Source organism: Stegodyphus dumicola, chromosome 10, assembly GCF_044657685.1.
Source record: "Stegodyphus dumicola isolate Sdum_Otavi_A_Nest chromosome 10, ASM4465768v1".
Taxonomy (NCBI): Eukaryota; Metazoa; Arthropoda; class Arachnida; order Araneae; family Eresidae; genus Stegodyphus; species Stegodyphus dumicola.
The window spans coordinates 122,659,260-122,683,976 of NC_140777.1; the positions used below are offsets into that span (position 1 = coordinate 122,659,260).

At 32.3% G+C, this 24,717-nt stretch overlaps 1 protein-coding gene across 2 annotated transcripts in view; it reads left to right on the forward strand.

The window, feature by feature from the left end:
• The first annotated feature begins 5,403 nt into the window (after window positions 1-5,403).
• LOC118189288 (uncharacterized) overlaps window positions 5,404-24,717 on the forward strand; it is a 140,545-nt gene continuing 121,231 nt past the window's right edge. Inside the window, exon 1 of one of the 2 annotated variants that reach the window (XM_085825475.1) lies at window positions 5,404-5,536. In XM_085825475.1, coding sequence (XP_085681601.1) covers window positions 5,526-5,536 — 11 coding nt within the window. In that variant the 5' untranslated portion in view covers window positions 5,404-5,525. Of the gene's footprint in view, window positions 5,537-15,865; window positions 16,182-24,717 lie in introns of those variants that run through there. The other variant, XM_085825476.1, reaches the window with a different exon arrangement.

Here is a 24,717-nt window from a genome sequence, read left to right on the forward strand (position 1 = left end):
CGATCAATTACTAACTAATACTGATTAATATACAAGGACCCGACCGAAATGTCTTGGCGATTTCTTCCCAATTTCGCAATAAAATTAGTAGCCAGCTTGGCGATATCTCGCCAATATAGCCATTTACTCATTGTTAAATAGACTTGTTCGTGCATTCTTACTTTTCCGCCAGAGCATCTTCTCTTTCAAGCATTTCATGTGGTGTCCACCGAAAACGTCGGGAAGAAAACAATGCAAGGTGAAAACGTCGTAGTACAAAACATCGTGGGTTAAAAGAAAGCATCGTAATTCTAAAACATCATGGTCGAAAATAAAGTAGTTTTAAAACTTCGCAGTTTAAAAACATCATCATCGAAAATATCGCGGTAAAAAAATAAAGTACCTAAAAATCGTCACATGACGATAACATCGTACACATGCTCTTTTCAGGTTTTATAAATAAGTGCATTTTCGCACAATGATTTGGGAGCGCTAAAAGGAAAGAGGGATATTGTTACTTCTATATTTCATATTTTTGAATGAGCTAATAACTTTTTGCTGAAAAAATAAGAAGGAAAGAAAACATTTAAAAATGAAAAGAAGATTATTGCAACTTACAGCAGTTAATTTTAAATTTACATAATTAATTACAAATTTTATTAAAATTTTTATAAAGTTTTACTGATAATTTTTCATGAAAAAGACTACCTTAAAATGTTTAGCAAAAGTTTTATGAACCGCTTTATTTTCGACCACGATAATTTGTACCATGATGTTTTAGAACTGCGACGTTACTTGCTCTTTGCTTTCTTTTCTCCCACGATGTTTTGTACGACGACATTTTCGCCTTGCTTTGTTTTCGGCTTTAACCTTTCGTGTTGGTTATTTATTTTTTACTTTTATTATTACTTTATTTTTTACCACGATATTTTCGACGGAATTTTTTTAATATGCGAAATTTTTGACCACTTTATTTTCTGCGACAATATTTTGTACCACGATGCTATAGAACTTCGATGTTTTCGCTTTGCTTTCTTTTCTCCTACGACGTTTTCGCCTTGCGTTGTTTTCTCTGCGACGTTTCAGTTCACGATGTTTTCAGTGGATATCTTGCTACAGTTTCACGTATAATAAATTTATACAAAATTTGCAATACTATTTTTAGAAGCTTTGGTCTATTCATGGCTACACTCAGATAAATGTTCACTCGAGTTCAGAGCTGTAAAACACATTTTTGTTTCTAACACATGTGATTCGGAAAAATAAAAATGCTTATCCAGAATACCGTTGACATAAACAAAGCGTAATAATAATAATTAGGAAAAGTACAGGCAAAAAGCTATTTAAAAGACGAATTTTGAAAATTGTCGCTTCATAAAAAAGGGCATATCGCTCTTAATTGACATAATTTATTTTTAATTTGCTACAATTCATATGTTTGGAATAACTAATTTTTTAACATCAAAACTGAGAAATGAATTAAAGGTTAAGTTCTATATTCCCCTTAAAGGATCACTTTATTTTCGCAATATTATGCCCACCCAGAGTGTAAAATCTAATTAAAATGTATTCAGTACGAATCTAGTGCTTCAAAGATATGAAGCATAACAGCCTCAGTGACGTCAAAGTGTGTAATTGTCAAAATTCAAGAATATTACGTAGATTGGGAATCCCGTATTATCCAGTTTGCAACGTGCTTCATTAGGTTTAGCCCACTGCCTGCCGCGATCTGTGTTTGGGGATTTCCCGAGCGAACGTAGTTGGTACAGTCATATTTGTTTACAGTTGATACTATACTGCATTGTTTACCTGAATTTAATTTCACCTTGGCTTTAGTGTCCTTGGATAAGTGTCTCCTTTTGCGACTTTATACATCCTATAAAAGGAAGCAAAGTATATTCCTCTTGTTCAAAACAAACGTTAGGAATCAATGCGGTAAATGCAATGTTGGGCTCTGTACGCAATAATTTGTACAATAACTTAAAAATAATTCCTATCTCTCATGTTCCTGAAACAGGGATCTGTGAAAAGGTGCATGATTATTAATAAGAAGAAATTTTTTTGGTAATAAAAAATGCAAGCAATGTAATGCTTTTTATTACTAACCGCATCCCATGACTTTATTATTAGTTACATAAAACTGTTAATGAATTTTGTAAAGAGAATTATTTAATCTCTTGCTCCTATTAAAAAACTGTGTAAAAAATTGTTTCCCTCACTTTTAGTTCCCCCTTTTTTAAATAAAATTATTTTGTTAGAACTTTTATTTTTTCTATTATTTCTATAATTTTTATTCTCAATTACATGTTATTAAACAAATTATTCAAATAAAAAATCATTTTTCCACAATAAATAATCGCTCTTTTACTTATAATTCTGGTATGATTTAGAACTTTACCGTAAAATATATTGCTTCTAACTTTACATTACTATTTATATACAATGAGCCCAAACGAAGTCGGCGGAGCCATTTCTGTATCACTTGTTCTTTTTCACTAATCAGCAAAATTCAGTTTGCGTTTTTTACGTCTCGAAAGCAGGGCTGTGATATGTACTAGTTTTATATCTAACACACTGCTCTGATATATGCATTTTGATACAAAACATAACAATTAGGAAAAGTACAGGTAAAAATATAAAATACCAAAATTAGACTTCTGAAATTACATTTACATTTTCCCCCTCCATAATTCGATTCCTCGCATCAAAATATGCCAGAGTGCCAAATTCTGTTAAAATCCGTCTAAACCGTTACTCAAAATTTTAGCTCCGCAGTGTTTATTGAAGTCAGTTGAAAAAGATAAGCTACCATATTAGACAAAATTTGATTTTATATCAGAATGGTATGTTACAGCAAAGCTATACATAAATTTAATATATGTTTGCGCTTTATAATTCTCTCTTTCGAAACGGAAAATACAGTTTAAAGTTTGTCGTTTCGCTGTAACGGGAGTTTTTTCTTGTTTCTTCATTGCGATAAAAAAGGCGGCTTTATGCTATCCTGCTCCTATATTTAAGTCTGTCCTGTGACTTGTGAAAATATGCTTTTTTGAGAGTTATTTCATGTTGATACATTAAAGAGTGTTACATACTTCTAAATTACAAAATAATATCATTAAGTGACATTTAAAACATCAACAACACACACATACAAAACTTTCGAATTGTTTTAATTTATTTATTAACGAAGTCCTTAAGGCAAATACAAAATGACATCAAAAAAAAATTTGAAAGTAAACAATCTCGGGCAATTTTTTAATCCTATAGGAATCAAACCTTTTATTCTTTTTTTTTTTTTAATAAGTATAAATAAATAAAGAGAAAGCACATTTCAATGAAATCGACGATGATTTTGTTCGGTGCTAGGGATAATTTCAAAATAAACATATTCTTTACAATTTTGGATCAATTAATCTCGAATTTGGACCGTTGAAAATATATGCACGACAACGTGTTCGAAATTTTCTACGTTTTCTTTAAATTTCAAGAACTCCCTATAGGAGAACTAAGGAGTAAAGCGTTAATATTATGTCAAGTTTATTCACAGGATATTTCATATGATCTAGTTAAAGAGATCTTGCACCTCAAAGAGTATTTGAAATTAGAAGACAATAAAAAGGGGGGAGGTATGCAAATATGAACAATATGCGCGACATAGATCGGAACCTATTTGATATTTTCTTAACATCGATACAGTTTTAAGAATTTACTACTCAATGGAAGCAAGTACCGTATTTGGTGGCGTATAAGACGCACTTTTTTTTCTTTGAAAATAAGTCTGAGAAACGGGATGCGTCTTATATGTCGATACTCAGTTTTTAATTACATTAATTTCTGGAAATTTCCTCTATTCGGAAATTTCTTGTTTCCTTGCAGAGTGTGGGAATATCCCAATGACGTAAAGCTCAGTGAAAGTGCACACGCTGTCATGGACGATCACAGCTGCGTTCATTTAAATTTTCCAGTTTTTGTGAACGACTTTTAAGTGTGTGAAATTTCTACAGTTCAATTTTCTTAAATTTGTTGACAAGTTATGGCTCAAAACTTCGGCATTGCTATAACATAGCATACAAGCTACGTGTGATTGCATATGCTAAAGAACATGGAAACAGGGTTGCAGAGAGTCATTTCGTGCCACCACCAACTGAGAAAATGATAAGAACTTAGTGTAAGTATAATGATCAATAATAAAGTTTTATCCTTCAAAAATGTGTGTAAAAATGAGGGTGCGTGTTATAAGCCAGCAAATACGGTAATTGCAGTTTGGAACGTTCGTTCTTGTTCTTGAAACTGATTAAAACATACTTATGCTCAAATATGTCCGAAAGCAGACTAAGCGATTAACTTGTTTATCAATTGAATCTGACACTATGAATTCGATTTCATTTGACGACGTGATTAAAATTTTCGTGGAATGGAAAGTGTAATGCGAGCGAAAGGAAAGATGCTTTTTATTTAGTTGATTATCCATAACATGTAAATATTGCATTGTTATAACATGTAAATATTACGAATTGTCATGTATAATATATGAGTTTTAATATTTGCTGGAATGTAAGTCCCGGCGAACGAACTGGCTGCATGGGCGTTTTTGTGTTCTTCCAATGCCTAAACGTGGATACGAGCCATTTTCCCTTAAAAAGTTCTCCAGGAGTTAAAAAGTTCTCCAATCCCTCCCTTTCTGTGTAGTGCCAGATGCCGGAGCACGTAGTAGATAAATGCATAATATTTTGTTGAAAATTTTGTTGTATCTTATGTGATTGTAAAAAAAGTTTGCATAACTTTCGCATTCCTTATTTCATTACCTATTTTTAGTTTTTTAAGAAATATAGCGTAGGCGGCCATTTGGTTCAGCCTATAGGCGACACGTTTGTAAATCTGAGTCTTAAAATAAATTTTGATCTCAAAACAGTACAGACGCACTCGCATGTCAATATTTACGTTTACAAGCAATGTTTTCGAAAATGAGACTAATCGTAAACAATCTAAGAGGGATCATTGAGCAGTCAAAAATTTGAATTCTCTGTGCTATTGATGAGTTAACATCAACATTGAGAAGTCAGTAAAGATTAGTTCTGTCCGTGCAATTGACAAGAGTTAAAATTAATCAAAGGATAAAAAAACGTTAAATCAAAGGATCAAAAAAATATTCGAGACAGATCACGTAATAACTGATACCGCTAAAAAGATCTTAAAAAATCGTGTTTTAGAACCTGCAAGTTATGAAATAATTTATGATTATATAATTACTTAGGAAGAAACACAGTGACCTATATATCTCCCAGAGAATGTCTAGTAATGCGCAAGTGGAAATGAATCATCCTACGTGGTTATTCTTCCTCTTCCTTTTTCTTCCCGCGTCATTTTCTAAGTTGATAACAATAATAATTTTGATTGTAAAGCGATAAGTTTAACAATTCAAGGTTACAGATTCAACAGGTGCTGCACAGTGTTTTCGAGGGAACCAACTGGAATCATTCGCAGGAATTCTATTTATTTCCTTTAATTATTGCTTAATACTATTAAGAAAGTATACTGAAGATTTAATGTATAATAAGTAAGTAAATTAAGTAAGTTATGTTAATATTTTGGAAAATGGTAATATGTTTTGGTACACTTCATTAAGTATATGTTTTTCTTGTATTATTGCATCTTCTTTTCAAAGAGTACTATGTCAAAATTTCTGAACGTAATTTATTATTAACAATTTAAGTTGTAGTAATTTTAGTTTCGCCATTTTTACTTCCTTGTATGAAGTAAAGGAAATATTGTAATCTTGCTGTATTTCAACAGAGATATCAATTTTGACTGTCCCCGAATCCTTTTGGACAAGTTTTTTACATGACGTCTGTACAGAATAAAGGACTGCTTTTTCCAAAACGGATTGTAAAATGGAGTTAACATGGATTCAAAGGGGATTTTGTAACGTCTATACGAACGTACGTTTGTATGTGTCTCACATAACTCAAAAACGATTAGCCATAGGACATTGAAGTTTTGTACATGGGGACTGCTGTAACATCTAATTGTGAGTATCTATTCTTTACTGCAATTGGCAGAGCCGAACGTGTATGTATATATAAGGGAATATAAGCCCTTATACATATATGCGGGGCCGATAAAGGGATCGATATACCTATACTATATTCCCTTATCGGCTTAAAAGCCTTTAACAGGTCTTTGTTTTCGCAGTCGTTGGACGTAGTCATATAATTCCAATTGCACAAATGTTTGACTTGATGAAAATATTTATGTTTTATCAAATAAGGGAGGAAAAGAAGGCACTTCTTAGAAAGAAAGGTTTTTGAACTTTTACATCCTTTTAGCAAACTAATTAGTATTGCTGAATTTAAAATTCACGCAGATGAGATTCGCAGTTTTCATTCAAAACGTTTAATAATACACGTGACTTAAGAAGAACAGTATGATGTACAAAAATATATTCCATATAAGTTTAAAAATAAAGTCTGAAAGCTTTCGGATTTTATATTACGCCTGAAGGGACGATTCCTTTCCCCCATTTACACCACACATACATGTTTCGAGAGAATTTGGACTAACGGACTTTGAGCTAAAAACTGCGTATCTTTAGAATTTCCGATAGACAGTCTCGCGCGCTGGAGATAAAATGTTTTATTCACTACAGTGTTGCCACTGCTCGCTTTGAAATCGTTGAGTTTTTTAATGAAAAATTCATTGAAACAAAATGAAACAAAATATGAAATAAATGATAACAAAATTACAAAATAAAAATAACAAAGTTACAAAATATGAAATAGATAATAAAATGAATTCGAAATTCAAAATCCGGGCTTGCAGATGAACATATTCTGGTAGACGACTACATTATTCAGTATTTGATGCTGTACGTACTGCTGTTTTTTCGCAGTGCGAGAACCACAGTCATGCAGATTCTTCATTATTTAGTTTCTTAAATTATAGTAGAGGGCGATAATATTTAGTGGCAACAATTTAAAAAGTGATTTAACGCATTTAGTTATTTGATGTAAAATGCCGTTTCGAGCCTAAATAAGCTTTCTGGGCTAACTCCCCTTTTGACTAAAAATTAATTTTCAACAAATAACGGAATCTAACTTTCAGGGCGGTCTCCAGGTTCCTATACGTTTATCTGGGAAACTTTTACGTTACGAAAAAATAAAAGCGTAAGAAGTTTGACTTCGGTACAACAAAAATTGGCCGGAATATTTAATTTTAAAATTTGCAATCTTTGAACACATTTCTTGCCTTGAGAGATCGATTATTCTGGTTAGAATAATTTGAGAAAATAAGTTTAAATGAAATGGAGCAAAAATGTTTATAATTTTATAGGCCGTACAAGGCAGTCAGGTGGTGTCCATATCAGTTTTTTAAAATTAATTTTTGACATCTTTTCGTGAAGATTAATTTTGTATTTTCGAAATGAAAATAATGACAGTGTACGCTTCTTGTGTTTATCATAATTATAAACAATGCTATAACCTTTGGCGGTCTCTGAATTTGCCGCCCATTTTGATATACAAATAAATAATTAAAACATGTCGAATGACATATAGGGTATTAAATCTAAATTCTATATTTATTTTTGAAGAAAAATTTAAATTATATTGTAATTTTGCTTTTTTTCACAAAAATGTATTATAGTATAATTTTTAGTATATTATTATAGTATTGACAAATTGTTGTAGTCTCGACACCAGCTGAGATTTAAAAAAAATATAAATAAAAAATGGTTGTTTCATAAGAAAAAATTGAATTTAATTAAATAAATTTAATTTAAATAAATTAATTTAATTTAAATAAAAATTTAATTAAATTGTTTCATATGAAAAATTTAATTTAAATAAATTAATTAAATTTAAATACAAATTTAAATAAATAATTCTTTGCTGCAAGGAATGAAATTTAAATTTAAACAAAAAAATAAAAAATAAAATTTTAAATTTCATTTGTTTAAAATTAAATTTAATTTGTTTAAATAAAAAATGGTTTATATTAAAAAATACGCATACGTACATAACAGAGGTCTACCTGATTGCTCTACTTTCTGTAATATTAAGAATATAGGAAGATATCTAAATGCAAAATAAACATCTGTGCTTATTAAATGCTTCTTAAATGTAAAATAAACATTACATAGTTCTGAAATACTTCCTATATGATTTTTTTTTAGAACAGTGTTCTCACAACCAGCACCGCTTATAGCAATTGTGAAGAAAGTTCGCAGTAGTATATTCGGAACTCTGTTCTGAAACTTTATTTTATATTAAACTGCAAAAATTCAAAAAGAGCCCCCTTTTACGTTCCAGTTTCGTTTTTCCTAGCAACAGCGGAAATGAAACTCTTGAAATACTTCTCTCTTAACAATTAATTCTTCATTATTAATCTCACAGTGATCATAATTTGGTTGATATTCGTAATTTTTGTTCAAGCGTTTCGAGGGAATAAAAAAGGTATAACAGAAGTATGTAGCTGTTAATATCTCGTTATGATTTCCTTGAATACTTTACCTAGAGTAAAAGCTATTCTTTTTCTCAATTTAATTCTGTACACAATTCAGAATCTTATTATTCTTTACGAATTCGCCTATCCACAAATAAAATGCTGCTTCCAAAGATGTGCCGGCTGGGGCGGATTGCCTCATTCTTTGCCTCTAGTTACGCTACTGATACCGCCTCCACGAAAGTCCTTTCTCGGACTTCATTTTCGCAATCGTTGGTCGTAGACATATTTTTCGTTGCAAAAAATTTTCATATGACGCTGATACTCTTTCTTTGGCATTTTAGAATTAAAAAAAAAAAAATCAATTTTGTAAAAATTAAAAAACTAATTTTTCATATGTTCCTCTGATCGTTATGTTTATATTGAGAAAAATTTTACACATATTATAAAAATGAAATGCAAAACGTATGATTCTCGTAGAACAAAAATTAATCAAAATATTTCACTTTAAAGCTGGAAATCCTCCTCAGAGACTGTACACAAAATTGAAGAGCGAAATAATTGCATATGTACGTAACTAAAAATAAAATATTAGCTTAGCAAAAGAAAAAATTATTAAGGTTTTAGTTATTAGAAATTTATTAAGTAATCAGAAATTAATTCAGTTACGATGAAAATAGAATTGGAAAAACAATTAATGCCGAAGCCATTACTAAGTTCTAAAATAGTACTGAAATTTTGAATTTTCCTTTATACTGATATCAAGAAAGGAATTTTCATGAGTACTTTTACTTTCAGGTTTTTAACAAACGAGATGGAATGTATTTGAAAAAATATCTATTTAGTATACGATATAAAATTAATTGTTTCTTACGTACTGTCATTTAATTTGATCTAATCAAACTCTCTCTGTTCCTGCTCTACAGAACCAACTTTTTGAAATTTTGTGCATGCATATACCGAGTCCATAAAAGTGCGTTATTTTATTTTCGCCGCTCTTGGTGGCAAACATAATTGTGCAATTTTTGCTTTAAAAATAACTGAATTATGTTGTTCATATGTTCCGGTTAAGGTTTTTATGCCTTTAAATCATCTGCATGAAATAGTTATAGGATTATCAAAAATTTAAAAATGGCGCTAGTGCTAACGATGCTGCCATTTGTTTACATTCGAAACTCTTAGTAGAATAGTGAATTAAGTCTGTTGGTGCACCAAATTCACTGTCTTTTCCATCAGTGGAACCAAAAGTTTAACTTTCAATTTTGTATACCGAACATTTTGTCTTCCTGCCCCTTGGCCGAATTGCTTGCTCTGGTGTAGAATTTTGTCGAATTTTAATTATAAAAACTTTTTTTTAAGTGTATGTGATGTTACTTTCTTTTTTTTATATTTTACAATTTTTAATGAAGATTTTTTGAGTTTTTATGTATTTTTGCCTTGCCGCGAAGTGAGAACTGAACTGATTGAATGAGAAATGTATCTCTAATAAAATTCGAATAAATGTATTTAAATCAAGTGCAGCAAAAAATGTGTGTAATTTAATATTCCGTACATACATACTTACAGAATTTTTTCTTTATTTAACTTCTTTTGATTTCCTTGAACGAACTAAAAGAAGTATTTGTAATCGCGAATAATTTCAGTTACCAGATTTCAATTGAAATACCCATTTTGATCTTTCCCGAATCCATTTTGATTATATTTTGAGTGATATTTGTACGTACGGACAGGATAAAGACTCTATTCCAAAACGGATTGTAAACTGGATTCAAAATGGACTTATGGTCGTGACGTCTGTACGTAGGAATGACGCATGTAACTCTCATAACTCAAAAACGATTAGTTGTAGAAAGTTGAAATTCTGTATATTGGGAATTTAATTTACATTTAATTGTGAAACTCTGTTTTTATGGCAATCGGAAATAAATATATATATATTTTGAAGATGGCGCCGCAGTAGGAAAAGGCTCTCTGTCTTCTCCATTTTGAGATCTGTGGTTTTAATGTAGCGTGAGTTTCGTGCATGTTTTCTGTGCGGTGTCCCGGAAAAAAGGGTGCAGTCCATTTTTCTTCAAACAAGAAACTGCGATTGGTGACTAATTGCTAGACATTCTGGAAACTTGGTTGTTACCCCAGCTGAACATCAATTATGATGATTATATTTTGCAAATGGGTAGCGCTGCCCCCAGTTTTCACAGGAATGTACGAGAACTTCTTAATCGCGTTCTTCACCAACGCTGAATTGAACGTGCTGCAACAGCAGACAACAACCTTCTCCTCTGACCACCCCGTTCGCCGGATTTAACACCATGCAATTTTTTTCTTTGGGTGTTTGTTAAATATGAGTTTATGTACCACCAATGTCCGTGTTCCTTCAGGAAGTTTGTGATCAGATAAAGCACGCACTGCAGATCGTCACGACGGACATGCTACACCGAGTATGGGAAGAATTTGATTATTGTGTAGATGGGTGTCGTGCGACCAAGGCTGCACATATTGAAAGATTGTGATTAATGCTTCGAAAACTTGGACACTTGCCTCTGCTGATGTTGTAAGGCTTTACCCATATAAATACATCGATTTATTATTAATTTTTAAATCCGTACCATTCATTTATAAACACCCAGTTTATACTACCCACTTATCTGGCTTAAAAGTCCTTATCCAGCTTTTATTTTTTTCGTTGGTCTTAATCATATACTTCCACTTACAGAAGTTTTTTAAATGACTAAATTATTTATATTTTGGCAATTTGAAAACAGAAAAGTAATTTTGGAGAGATAACGAAATCGAACTTTTAATGCCGTCTCCTGGTTCCTATGCTTAAATTACTTAAATTTTACACTCGCTGTGGAGAGGAAAAAATACAAAAAAATTTGATTACTATACGACAAAAATACAACGGATATTTAATTTCAAAATTTGCAATTTTTGATGTTCTTTTTAACTTGCCTTAAGGGATAGGAAAAACAAGTTAGAATTATTTGAGAAAATAAATTTAAATGGAGTGCAGCAAAAAATGTGTATAATTCAATAGAAGGAAGTCATGTGGTGTCCGAATTAGAATTTTTAAATAATACATAGAGTCAATATCTGGTGGCAGCAATTTGAAAAGTAATTTGAATACAAAAGCCACACCGACAAAAAGTGAGTTTCGAGAATTCAAAGCACCTCACAGGTGCTAATTGTTATCAGATTACTGTTGTTGAGTGTTTGGCCTTCAAATGCAGAAAGAGAATTGTCGCATTGCGCAACTGGCTCTTAGACTAGACATTAAGCCTTTTTTTCATTAATCAGTTGTCTTTTTAATTATATACACATTTTAATTGTTTGTTTCAGTCTTTATTTATCAGTCTTAGCCACAGCTTACAAAGTTAAATTTATAATAATTAATTAACTGTGAAACGCATTAAAAGACAATGTGTGGCTTCATTTAATAATGTAATTTTCCATACTGTAGTGATAGCACTGAAGTTAGAAGAACGCAAAGGTAAATATAGTTTTCAAATTTTTGAACGAATGATTTGTTTTATATGGAAATAAATGCCAATCCCAGTGTTGTCACCTTTTCAAAAGTGCTGAACGGACATTTTAAAATTCAAATGTTTAGGGGGGAAAAAATGTACGGGTGGTTTTTTTATTTATTTATTTATTTTATTTGCAGTGAGAAGAAAATAAGTATTATTACTTCCTTATGCGAAGTACAAGAAGTATTGTAATCGCAAAAATTTTCGGGTGTCATATTTCAACGAAAATATCAATTTTTACAGCTATCGAATACAATTTAACGATTTTTTTGCGGGACATCTGTACATAAGGACAGAATAAAGGACTCTTTTTCCCAAAACGTGTTCCATAAAGTATTTAAAATTAATTCAAAAGAGATTTTTTTCATGATGTCTGTACGTACGTATGTACCTCGCATAATTCAAAAGCGAGTAGACTTAGAACGTTGCCTTGAACGTTTTGTATATAGGACTGGTATAACATGTAATTGTGCACCTCTCCTTTTGGTTGCAATCAGGGGCGCCAAAATAGTATAAATATATGTATACCCACTCTAATACTCGGCTCCGTAGGTTCAGTTTTTTTATTCTTGTATGTTGGTAAATTGTGAATTTTTGGCTTTAAAAATGATTGAACTATGTTGTTTTCATCTTCTGGTTAAAGCTTTTATGCCTTTCATTAATCTGCATGCAATAGTTGTGGAATTATCAACAGTTTAAAGTTGTTTAAATGCGGCTAAGCCTAATTTTTTTAACCATAGCTGCCATATTTGTTTACATTTGAAACTTAACAGAATAGTGAATTAAGTCAGTTTCTGCACCTTCGTGTCTTTTTCCCAAGTGGAACTGCCCGCTCGCCGAATTGCTTGATTTTGCGTATAAACTCTAATTTTAATTATAAAAATTGTTTTTAATTGTTTTAACTGTATTTAGTGTTTTATATTTTTCAATTTTAGATTGAGATAGTTTGAAGTTGTATGTGTTTTGCCTTGCCGCTAAGTGAGAACTGAATTAATTGAATTCGATGAAATAAGTTTAAATGAAATCCAGCAAAAAAGGCGTATAATTTAATATTTCGTTTAAGGAAGTCATGTGGTGTACACATGAGACCTTTTTTTATTATTACTGTATATTCCGGCGTATAACGCGCACTTTTAATACAAAATACAGGACAGAAATTTACGGGTGCGCGTTATATGCCAGACATAAAAATGATACCTTAAAACCAAAGAAAAAATTAGATTTTTACATGCACCAAAATGCTGCTTGTTTGAACATACCTAACAATTAACAAATGTAACTTAAAATTATAGATGCGAATTATACGCCGGAAATACGGTATATTTATTACTTATTATTACCATTTTTATTACATTATTACTATAATTAATTCAAAGGGGCATTTTGCCCAGAAGGACTATTAATTTCGTTTTAAGATTTTGCCTTGAAATGTCGGTTCTCTTTTCAAATTGCTGCCACCAAATATTAGAGTCTTGTATTATATTTACAGATATTAAATTATGAAGAATCTACATAAATGTATGCAAGTTTCTCGCACTGTGATAAAACAACGGTACCTAGAGCTATCAAATGTTGAATAACATACGTTTCCACCCGAATATGGGCATCTGGAAGCCCAAATTTAGAATTTTAAATTTGTTTTATTATTTATTTCATATTTTGTAAAACTCTAACGAATTTTTGATTAACAAACTCAGCGCTTTAAAAGCGAGCAATGGCAACAGTGCATTGGGGGGGGGGGAATTATCTCCAGAAAACGAGACTGCTTATCGGAAATTCCAAAGATATGCTAATTTTTAAAAAAAATATTTTGCGATATTGTTGTTGAACTGAATTTAAAATCTGAAACATTTCAGATTTTTTAGTCCAAAGGGATTTGAATCCCGAAGGACTATTAGTTTCGTTTTGGCATTTTGCGTCGGACGGATAAATGTCGGTTCACTTTTCAAACTGTTGCCACAAAATGTTAGAGTCCTGCATTATATTTGAAGAAATTAAATAATGAAAAATCTGCATAAATGTATGTATATTTCTCGTATTGTGATAAAACAACGGTACATAGAGTCATCGAATTTTGAATAACGTAATCCTCCAACGAATATGAGCATGTGGAAGACCAAATTTGAAATTTGAAATTTGTTTTATGATCGATTTCCTATTTTTTAAAACTTTGACGAATTTTTGATTAACAAACTCAAGGATTTCAAAGCGAGCAATGGCAACGTTGTGCAGAAAAAGCATTTTTATCTCCAGCGCGTGAGTCTCTGTATCGGAAATTCTGAAGATATGCTCGTTTTAAAACTATTTTGCGATATTGCTGTTGCACTGGATCTTATGGTTTAAGTGCGAGGAACATGATATTTAATAAAGAAAGGTAACACACAAAATGTTAAAAAACGCCCCTTTGGACGTAATTTAAAATCTGAAACATTTCAGATTTTTTTTTTTTTTTTTGGGGGGGGGGGGGTCATTCCTGGCCTTAGGATAAATTTGGGTATGGATTAAAATGACCACATTTTCATTGAGACAAAGGGGGACAAATGGAATGAAATGAGAATTATAATTTAGTTATGAAAGCAGACCAATAATTCAAAAAGTATGTTTTATTATATACATTCATATACTTGTCTATAAATATACAAAAATATATTTATTATTAACTATTGGTAACTATAAAAATATTTGTAAAAACAATAATTTGAATATTATGTTATTTAATTAATATAACATTTTATTTAAAAAAATTATGATTTTCTTTCACGGTTATATTTTTGCAATATATTCGGATCATTTATTAAAATGTCGTGAAAATTCTCACATGAATTGGTCAAATTATATTTTAGGCTTAATACAGATTTTAAAGTTTTACTGTTCAACTGCGTTTTTTTCAATTGTCCATATTTTATTAATGCTAGAAAAAACACATTCTGTTGCTGCATTTGTTCCTAGAAGGGAGAGCGTGTGTTCGACAATTTTCGAAATATTTTCATAAGTAATATTATTCTGTTTAAAATGAAGGAATAACTCCGTTCATTTTTTGTCTGTTTCCACATTTGCAGACAACCAACGTTTAATTTTTTCATCAGTAACGTATCTTTTTACCAATGACACATCATCAAAAAGATCATTTTCGCAAATATTCCTTTTCAGAAAATGGTTACTAATATATTAAAAAGATTTTTCCACAAATTCCCATAAAATCTCCTTTTTTTATGTCACCTAATGAAAGTTTTTAATATCCTCGAATTGACCTGTCCGTTCTTCAAGATATTCCAAGCAGTTATTATAAAATTTCTGACTTCTTTCAGAAAATCAGGTCGTTTAATATGGCATCTTGTTCTTCTAACCTAGAGTGATGTCCTTTCGAATAACTAAAGGAACGTAATCGTTATCCGTTCTTTCTCGCAATTTGTTTTTAAATTATAGATTTCATTTGACACTTCCATAATTGAAATTTTGTCCCCCTTCAATAATTTTCAGAGCATTGTGAAATAATGTAGCTTGGTTGTGGATGAACTGAAGAAAAATTTGTGATGTATCATTTTCAAAGAAAACGTTATTGATGCCTCTTCTAACTTTTCCACCAAAATTTGCGTTACTGTCAATAATAAAATTATTGCCTAAATGTTCGGTGTAACATTCTGAAACGTCGGATAGTTTTTCCCTTCTCCTTTATCTCTTTCGTATCAAACATGTGGTAGAAACTGAAGTTTAACTCCTGCTGCCCCGTTTACGTAACACGTTTTAACATAGAAAATTTCATTTGTAAAATATTGTTTCGTTGCATTTTCAAGGATAACTACTTTGGACTAAGACTTTGTTTAAACAACTTGCGGGGAGAGAGGGAAGATACCGTTAGTGAAGGCCAATGAGCCTCCTCGTCATGCTCTTTGCTTTCTATCATGTACTTAATGCAGTGTTTACTGGGGTTTTCAGACATATAAGAAGACTAGAATCTTGCGGTGGTTTACTATCATGTTTAAAAGCTGCGAATTGTGTACTAGATGGCGCTGCGATGCACCAGACTATTATTTTCTGATTTTTTTTTTTTTTTTTTTTTTTTTTTTTGTGTGTGTGTTTCCTTCTTTTGTTAAGTTATATGTACTTAGATTGTGCTGCGTATCATTATGCGATCTGTCTGCTGTCTCCTTTGTGCCGTCGTAGTTAAATAAAAGTTTAGTACACTTAAAACCTTTTCGATGACTATTTTCAGAAGCTCAGAAAATCAAGAACCAAGTAAGAAGAATTTTACTAATATTTTATATCTAAAATATTTTTCATAAATTGTCTAATTAGTACTGTATTTATCCAGGAGCTGCTGTAATTGAAATAGAGCTTAAAACCGGTTGAAGCTGGCGGGGATACGGCGAAAATATTATAAGTTTCAATTTGAAAACAGACAGCTGTATTATGCCAAATAATTAAAACGATAGTATAACTAACGTACATCGAGTCCCCCCCCCCACAAAAAATGGGACGACAGTTCTATAGCTCCCGTTCTACTGGACCGATTGACGAAATTCAACTTGGGTTTTTAATGTCTCGAAACCGCGACATAGGATATATATTAGATTTACAATGGAAAGAGGGTCAGTTTGAACACCTAAACAAGCACCGATAGCTACCGATTGATTGAAGCACCGATTGTTCTAATATAGGTATTTTGACACAACAATCGGACATTTTTTAAAATTACATACTGAATTTCTTTCCATTCTACACCTCAAATTATGACAAAGTTTCAAGTTTCGTAAAAATCGCCCTAATGGTTTTGAAAAAATTTGGTCTCAAAATTTAAGCTCCTTAATGTTAACTAAACTTTCGTATGTATTTATATCGCTTTTTCTGTTGCTTGATTCCTTTTTTCAGAATCAGAAATTTCGGTTCAATACAAAAAAAATTTGCCCCTTTCATGATTTACTTTTAAAATTTGTATTTAAAAAAAAAAATTTGAAATATAAACTATAAAATTTTTAACACAATGTTAAGTAGATCTTTAAAAAATTAGAGTGTTTTTACTTCCTTGTACGAAGTAAAAGAAGTATTTTAATCGCGAAAAATTTCAGTTATCATATTTCAACGGAAATATCCATTTTGATCGCTCCAGAATCCATTCGGACGATATTTTTTTGGCTTGGCGTTTGCACAGGAGGATAAGATATCGGATATTTCTTTACCCAAAACGTACTGTAAATTGGATTTAAAAGCAGTTCAGAAGGGAGGTCTGTACATGCTTAATGTATTTATCTTGCATAACTCAAAAACGATTAGCCATAGAACGTTGAGATTTTGTATATGCGTCTGCTATAACACCTAGTTGTGCACCTCCCTTTTTATGGCTATCGGCCATATGTGTGTATATATATATATAAACCTACTGGGACATAGGGGTATACATGTATATATGTATACCCTTTTTCCGAGTTAAGGAGTTCGGGTTTTTTTTTCCACTTGTATGTAGGTAAATTGTGCATTTTTTGCTTTGAAAGTGATTGAATATGTCCTGGTTAAGGTTTTAACGTCTGGATACAATTGTTGTAGAATTATCAGCAATGAGTTGAGCTAAACTTAACCTGCTGGATTATTTTACATATATAATTCTTACTTGTACCAGCTTCGGTGTCTTTCTGACCAGTGGGGTCAAAAGTTAACTAATTGGTGCATCGAAAATTGTGTCTTTCTGCACGTTGGCCGAATTACTCCTCTTTTTTTTTTTTTTTTTCCCTCGCGTAGAATCTCGAATTTTGATTGCAAAACTGATTTTCTAACTGCTTTTTAACTGTATTCAGTGTTTTAGGTTCCCTCCCCCACACACTTTACAATTTTTAATGAAGATGTTTTGTGTTTTCATGAATTTTTGGCTTTGCGACGGAATGAGAACTGAATTGATTGGATAAGAAATATTATCTCGAATGAAATTCGAAGAAATAAATAAATTTAAATGAAGTGCAACAAGAAATGTGTAGAATTTAATAGGCCGTACAAGGAAGTCATCTGCTGTCCATATCGAATTTTTTATTCAGAATTTCCGAAGATATACGCTAAGCTACATATTGATGAGTTTTGAAATTTGGCATATTTGTTATAAACGATAATAACGCCAAATGTAGTTTACGCACTTTGTCACGATCTTCAAAGAAATGCTTCAGTTATTTGAAACTTTCAATATCCAAATGAACTGTTACTGAGAATTATTCACCTTGAAATTCTTTGTTGTCCTATTTACTAATAATGCCTCATAAATATTTATTAATAATATATGCAAACCTATTTTTTAAATTTATAAAGAATATTAATCAGAAGTTGAAAGATTTTTATCTTTGATAACAGCAGATCTTTACCTTCGTCATTTTCTCATCTGCTATTTAACTTAACTTCATTTTAATACTTATGAGCACATCAAAAATATTAATAAAACATACTGCCTTCTACTACAAAAGTGCTTAACAACGGCAAAATTTATTTAGAATATAAGATTTTTTATATTCTTTTTGCGTCTTTGTACGAAGTAAAGGAAGTATTGCAATCGCGAAAAATTTCGGGTATCATATTTCAAGGAAATTATCTATTTTGACCGCTCTCGAATCCATTAGAACGATGTTCTTATGTGACATCTGTATGTACGGATATAATAAAGGACTCCTCTTCTGAAAACGGATTGAAAAATGGATTTAAAATGTATTGTAATGATATTTCTGTTTTGTAAATACTGTAACGAAAATATATTTTGTTACAGTATTTTTCGCTAACTCTGTTTTAAATGATCGACTTTGCCATTCTGGTTTGCTGATGCTTTAAATACGCTTCGGTAAAATATATGAGCCAGCGGATTCTATTTAATGTGTAGTCTTAGACTACAATATGACAGTCAAAGTTAATTGTCTGTTCTATTAATTTGACATAGTCACAAGTGGTCAAAATTTTGTCCTTAGCTCCAGTTATGTCTTTACAGTGGAAGCTCGAGCTACGAGCACCTAGATATACGAGAAATTCGAGATACGAGGAAAGTATGAGCGAAACATTTGTGTCTAAATACGAGCATTGACTCGAGTAACGAGCAACTAGCCAGGCTTTTGGTATGCGTGGTGCCATTTCCCGATCCGGCTCGACTCGGGGAATCCCCTCGTCAGATCATTCAGTGTTCTTTGATCTACGTGTTTGTGGGTTTGTAAGTTAATTGTTTATTACATTTAAAGTAAAAATAATTATTTCTCGATTGTTGCCTCAGATAGAGCTGCAAAGAAAAATAAGGACGGCCACGGCCGTTGAAATTAAAAAAGAAATCATAGGTAAACATAAGTGTGGTGTAAGAGTGACGGAATTGGCTAAGACTTACGGCCTTAAAGTAAAAATAATTATTTCTCCATTGTTGCCTCAGATAGAGCTGCAAAGAAAAATAAGGACGGCCACGGCCGTTGAAATTAAGAAAAATCATAGGTAAACATAAGTGTGATGTAAGAGTGACGGAATTGGCTAAGACTTACGGCCTTTCGACATCGACGTTTTGCACTAGTCTGAAGAAGCAGGAAAAAATTAAGAAACTTGATCTAGCCAAAGGAGTTATCGTTGCTTCCAAGCACCGTCCAAAACTCCTAGAAGATGTTGAGAAGCTACTGTAGGTGTGGATTAACGAGAAGCAGCTAAAAGGTCGGTGTCGGAAGCTATTATAAAGGTAAACTGAGGTTATATTGTTTATCAGTGTTATTTATTAGAAAACTTGATTTTTATGTTGATATTTTTGGGGGTGCGGAACGGATTAACTGGATTTCCATCATTTTCAATGGGGAAATATGTTTCTAGGTACGAGAAATTCGCTATACGAGCTCAATGCTGAAACGAATTAAACTCGTATCTCGAGGTTCCACTGTATATTCAAACTGAGACTAAAACAGAAAGGTTATTTAAAACTTCTTTTTCTTCTGTATTTTGTGAGTTTTTTATGATGCATCAATAACTCGATATCTGTATAGTAGGGTCTGCAGGATTTAACTTCCATTTATAACAGCAACCCTACAGATTCTAATTTGTAATTTAATTTCCAAATATTTAAACTAATATTATATTCTCAGGAACGAAGAGCAGAGTTTTGTTAACGCATTAGTTTTTAAACTATCGAGCTATAGTGCAAATGAACGTACAGTTACATTTACATTACTTATTTACATTTACATTTACATTTACAGTTACTTGTTATTGTATTCACTTATTCTTGGAATTTAAACTAAATCTCCCTGCGTTATTCACCATGGGAAGGTTAAACAGTAAATTTAGATGACACTGGCTTTACAAGTATCAAAGATTAAGTATCAAAACAATGGTACAATTTTAAATTCTTGCCTAAGTAGCTTACTTAAATAACTGAGAATTAAACAGACGTTTTTTAATCTTAACGTTATTCATTCGGAAACTGCCTGTTGCACGATAATCCATTTTCCCACTTGCCAGTAATCGATTCGCAGAGCAAGCTGAATTTTATCAATCGACAGAGTAGAACGGAGCGTACAGAACTGTTCTCCCCTTTTTTGAGAGAGGACTGAGTGTGCATAAAGAACTCATTTATCAGATTTTAAAGAAAGTTTCCTGCCACCGCAAATATTACCTGCGCAAACAGTTCATGTTCGCGTCTTAATCATATTTTGTCAAACGATTTTCGGTATTTGAAAGATACGGACTTGCATTAGAACACTGTGTTGTGAAATTTGTAAAAAAAGATCGTTATCATTATGTACAAGGTAACGGAAATGAAACTATCACGCTACCAGATTAGAACTATCATTTACTTCTAGTTCTGTTGCAGAAAGTCAGCTACAAAATGTCACCTACACCACCAAAAATTCAAAAACAAGGATTATGGTATGCAAGCAAGCAGAGCACTCTGGCAGGCGCTACTGATGTTGATGAGGTCAGCCTGCGAGAACTTGTGGAAGAAGATCAACCACTCGAGAGCTTGCTAAGAAGTTAGACGCTATTGCCATGTCCATTAGTTACGCTATGCATCGCATAAACTTGACGTACAATTTCAATCACTGAGTGCCGCATGAGCTGACTCAAATAAATAAGGACAGACGTGTTCGGGCCTGAACTAAGCTGCTTGAATATCAACGCAAGGACAAAATTCTGGACCGGATCGTCACTTGTGATGAAAGCTTCAAAAATACAGGCTGAAAAGGAGGTTGGTCTGCGCCCAGTGAACCCGTCGGCAGCGTCGCGGAGCGCAATTTGACTAATAAGAGGATCATGCTTTGTATCGGGTGAGATTGTCGTGGTATTATCCACAAAAAGTATCTGGGAAAGTTAAAGCCCTCGACATAAGGTGTACAGAGAGATGCTAGTCCATGTTGACGCTGCTATCAAGGAAAAACGTCGAGCTGATTTTTGTCTCAAAAAGGTAATGTTCCAGCAAGATGTTCAAAACCACGTGTATCTGCATTCAGCGCCTGAACTCTGTACTCAAATGGGATCTTTTGTCACACTCACCATTTAGCTCAGACATGACTCCTTCGGAATTCTACCTTTTTCACAGCTGCACATACATGCTGCTGGTGTTCTCTTCCATTCTATACAGGACGTCCGAAATGAGGTTGATCTGTTTTTGGACTTGCGCCACCAAGTTTCTGGGCCGAAGGTTTTGAAAAACTACCAAAACTTTGGCTCAAAAATCATACATTTGGGTGGTGATTATTACCCGCACTAAAGTACCGCTTTCATGTCTTTTATTTCTAGCTTTTTCAAGAACGTTTTTTGGCAGAAAACTTTCGTTACAACCAGATATTTAATGAACTATTAATTATTGATAAATGAAGCTTTTTTTAATTAATGAAATATTCTGCATTAAAATGTATACAAGAATTACTAAGAACGCAAAGTAATTACGATTAACAGTAGAATTATTAAAAAAATGCTTTGAGAAAAATGAAACCAACGGGCGATCTCACATCAACAAATTGTTAGACTTAACCCGTATGAAATCATGTTTACACTTAAAAGAGCTATGGCATGATGCAAATACTACAGTCGAACCAATATAACGCAAAATCCTTATTCTCCATCAAACTGTGTTGATTATTATTATTACGGTTTAACACACACTGTTAATGGCTGTGCGAGTTTTTTTCCTTTGGCTAGGGCGAACTAATTATATTCTTCCAAGCCTTTAAGTAACATTCACATCATTTTAGTCTTTCTTGAGTGACGGAGCCCACCAGCGGCCGAGCGGTAAAGTCGCTGAACACTGGTAATTCGAATACCGCGAACGGGTTGGCTGCATGGGTGTTTTCGTGGTTTTCCCCATGTGTAACGTGTATACGAGCCAGTTTCCCTTAGAAAGTCCTCCCCGAAGGCATTCCTTCCCTTAGGCAGATAGCCCTCGAGGCTTTGCCGTAATTAAATAACCTAACTTGACCTCTCCGTGCTTAACGTTTGGAAGTGAGTGTCATAGCCTTCGTGAACAAAGCCTTCGTTGAGGTTTTACTGACCATATATTTTTCAGTGCTTGGAACGAAATAATCTAAGTGAAATTTAATCTTTTCCTCCGGTGTTAATCGTTTCCTCCGGTTAATCGTTTTCTCCGGTGGTCAGAAAGTCCTCCACGAAGGCATCCCTCCCCTTAGGCAGATAGCCCTAGTGTGCTTTGCCATAATTAAATAAACCAAACCAAACCAAAACCTTGAATGATTTTCAAAAGAAATTATTACTGCACTTTTCTTTTATTCTAATAGCTCAAAGAAACGTTTGTTGTCTGCGACAGGTCACATCAACCGCCGAAGGATTTTGCTTTTTTTCTTTCCATCATACCCTGTGATTTGGGGCAGTTAGAATCTGGTCCATTCAAATGTGTAGTTTATGATTTAAATGTGTAGTTTTAAAGTGTTTCGAGCATTTTGGAGGCTTTCTAGGGCATTTCAGATTATTTTAAGGCATATTCTAGTAAGCAAACTGTAGAAAAAAAAAGTTTCCCTTGGCATAACACTTTCTCATCTCCTATGAACTCATCACTATTAGGCAAGTATGTCTTAGCTATAGAAAACTGGTTATGTAATCTCACAGTCCTATCTATCACGAATGCTTTTTCCCACAAGATGTGAATGTTACTTTTAAAAATTTTACAATATCGGCATTTCTTAGCTCTAAAGCTATTACACACAGAATTGTTCGAATTACACTCTTACAGCGGTGTGCAATACGTTTCTCAATGAAATCCTGTCTCCCCCCCTTAGCTTGTATAGTCCTGCTTCGACTGGAATTGCACAGAATGTTTTCTTCACATACAAAACTGAAGGGAATTTTGCATACTTCAGATCCAATTTCGAAATCCTAAATTTAGTTATTAAATCCTTATAAGAGCAGAATATGATGAAACTAGTCAATGCAATAAATTACACGGTGCTACTCTGGTAGACGGTTGCACGGATTTTGGCGATTTTTTATTATTTTTATTTATTTATTTTTTTGCGAGCGATACGACTTATGGTAAACCCATTGCTGGACAAGTTATTTATGGTAATCGATACTTTGTTGTCATTTTATTTTTAAAATAATGCGTTTTATTATGCATGAATTCCGTGTTTTAAATATTATTTATGGTTTATTTTATTTATTTATTTATTTATTTTTTGAAAAATGATTTTATTATGTTTGATTATTTAAACAATTTTAATTCTAAGCGTGATGTAATCAGCTCCCTCATTGGTTACTGAATATTTGTGCATTACCGCGCCATTTTAAAATTTTATTATTTATCTCTTCGAATTCCTTAAGGCCCGTCTACCATGGACCTTATAAGAAATAGACTAACCCAAACGGGTTTTCTCCCTCGTCTGAGGCGTTGCCGGCTTTCACCTTGATCACATCCGAAGGAGTAGGGACAACATGCAGAAATTTAACATTGGTTGCCTATTGCAGCGTGTATAATTGTCAAGAAAAAGCTGTCTGTAGCGCCTCATTTCACAAATTAGAATTTCTACATATTTTTAATTTTGAAATTGAGATTGATTTTTAAAAATTTATCATATTTATCAAGCATAATTAACGTTCCAAATAATTATAAAGCTGTTGCATGCTTTCGGGACTGGATATTTTTTTAGTTTTTTCTATGTAAGGAAATTTATAACTACTTCTTTTAGAAAATAATATTTTAAATCTGAACTAATAGAAAATTTCAAACAAGCAATTTTCTCTTGCAATTTTTATGCTTTTTATTGGCGTAAATAAGTAAAAAATACTAAAATATTTAAAAACGATTTTTTGAAAGTTTTGTTTAAAATTCTAAATTGTTCTACTTTTTTAAAATTATAGATGAGTATTATAGCACAATTTCTATAAAGGAATTTTATTTCAATTATATTTCATAACACATCATAGTGATAAACACTTTTGACTCCTTAAAATTTTTTATACATTTCATTCTAATATTAAAATTGTATTTAACCGTAATAATGAATTTTGTTTGAATTTTATAGTGATTATTTTTTAAATTTATTTTTAGTTCTGCATAAGATTTTTTTTATTTACTGTTAATTTAATTTATTAGCCCAAAGGGGCGCATGAATACATGTATGTTTCTCGCACTTTGACAAAAACGACAGTATCTAGAGCCATCAAATTTTGAATAATGTAATCCTCCACCAGAACATGGGCATCTGGACGACCAAATTTCGAATTTGTTTTAATCTTTTTCATATTTTGTAAAACTTTAAGGAACTTTTGATTAACAAACTCAACGAGTTCAGAGCGAGCACTGTACGGAAAATAACAGTTTTATCTCCAGTGCGGA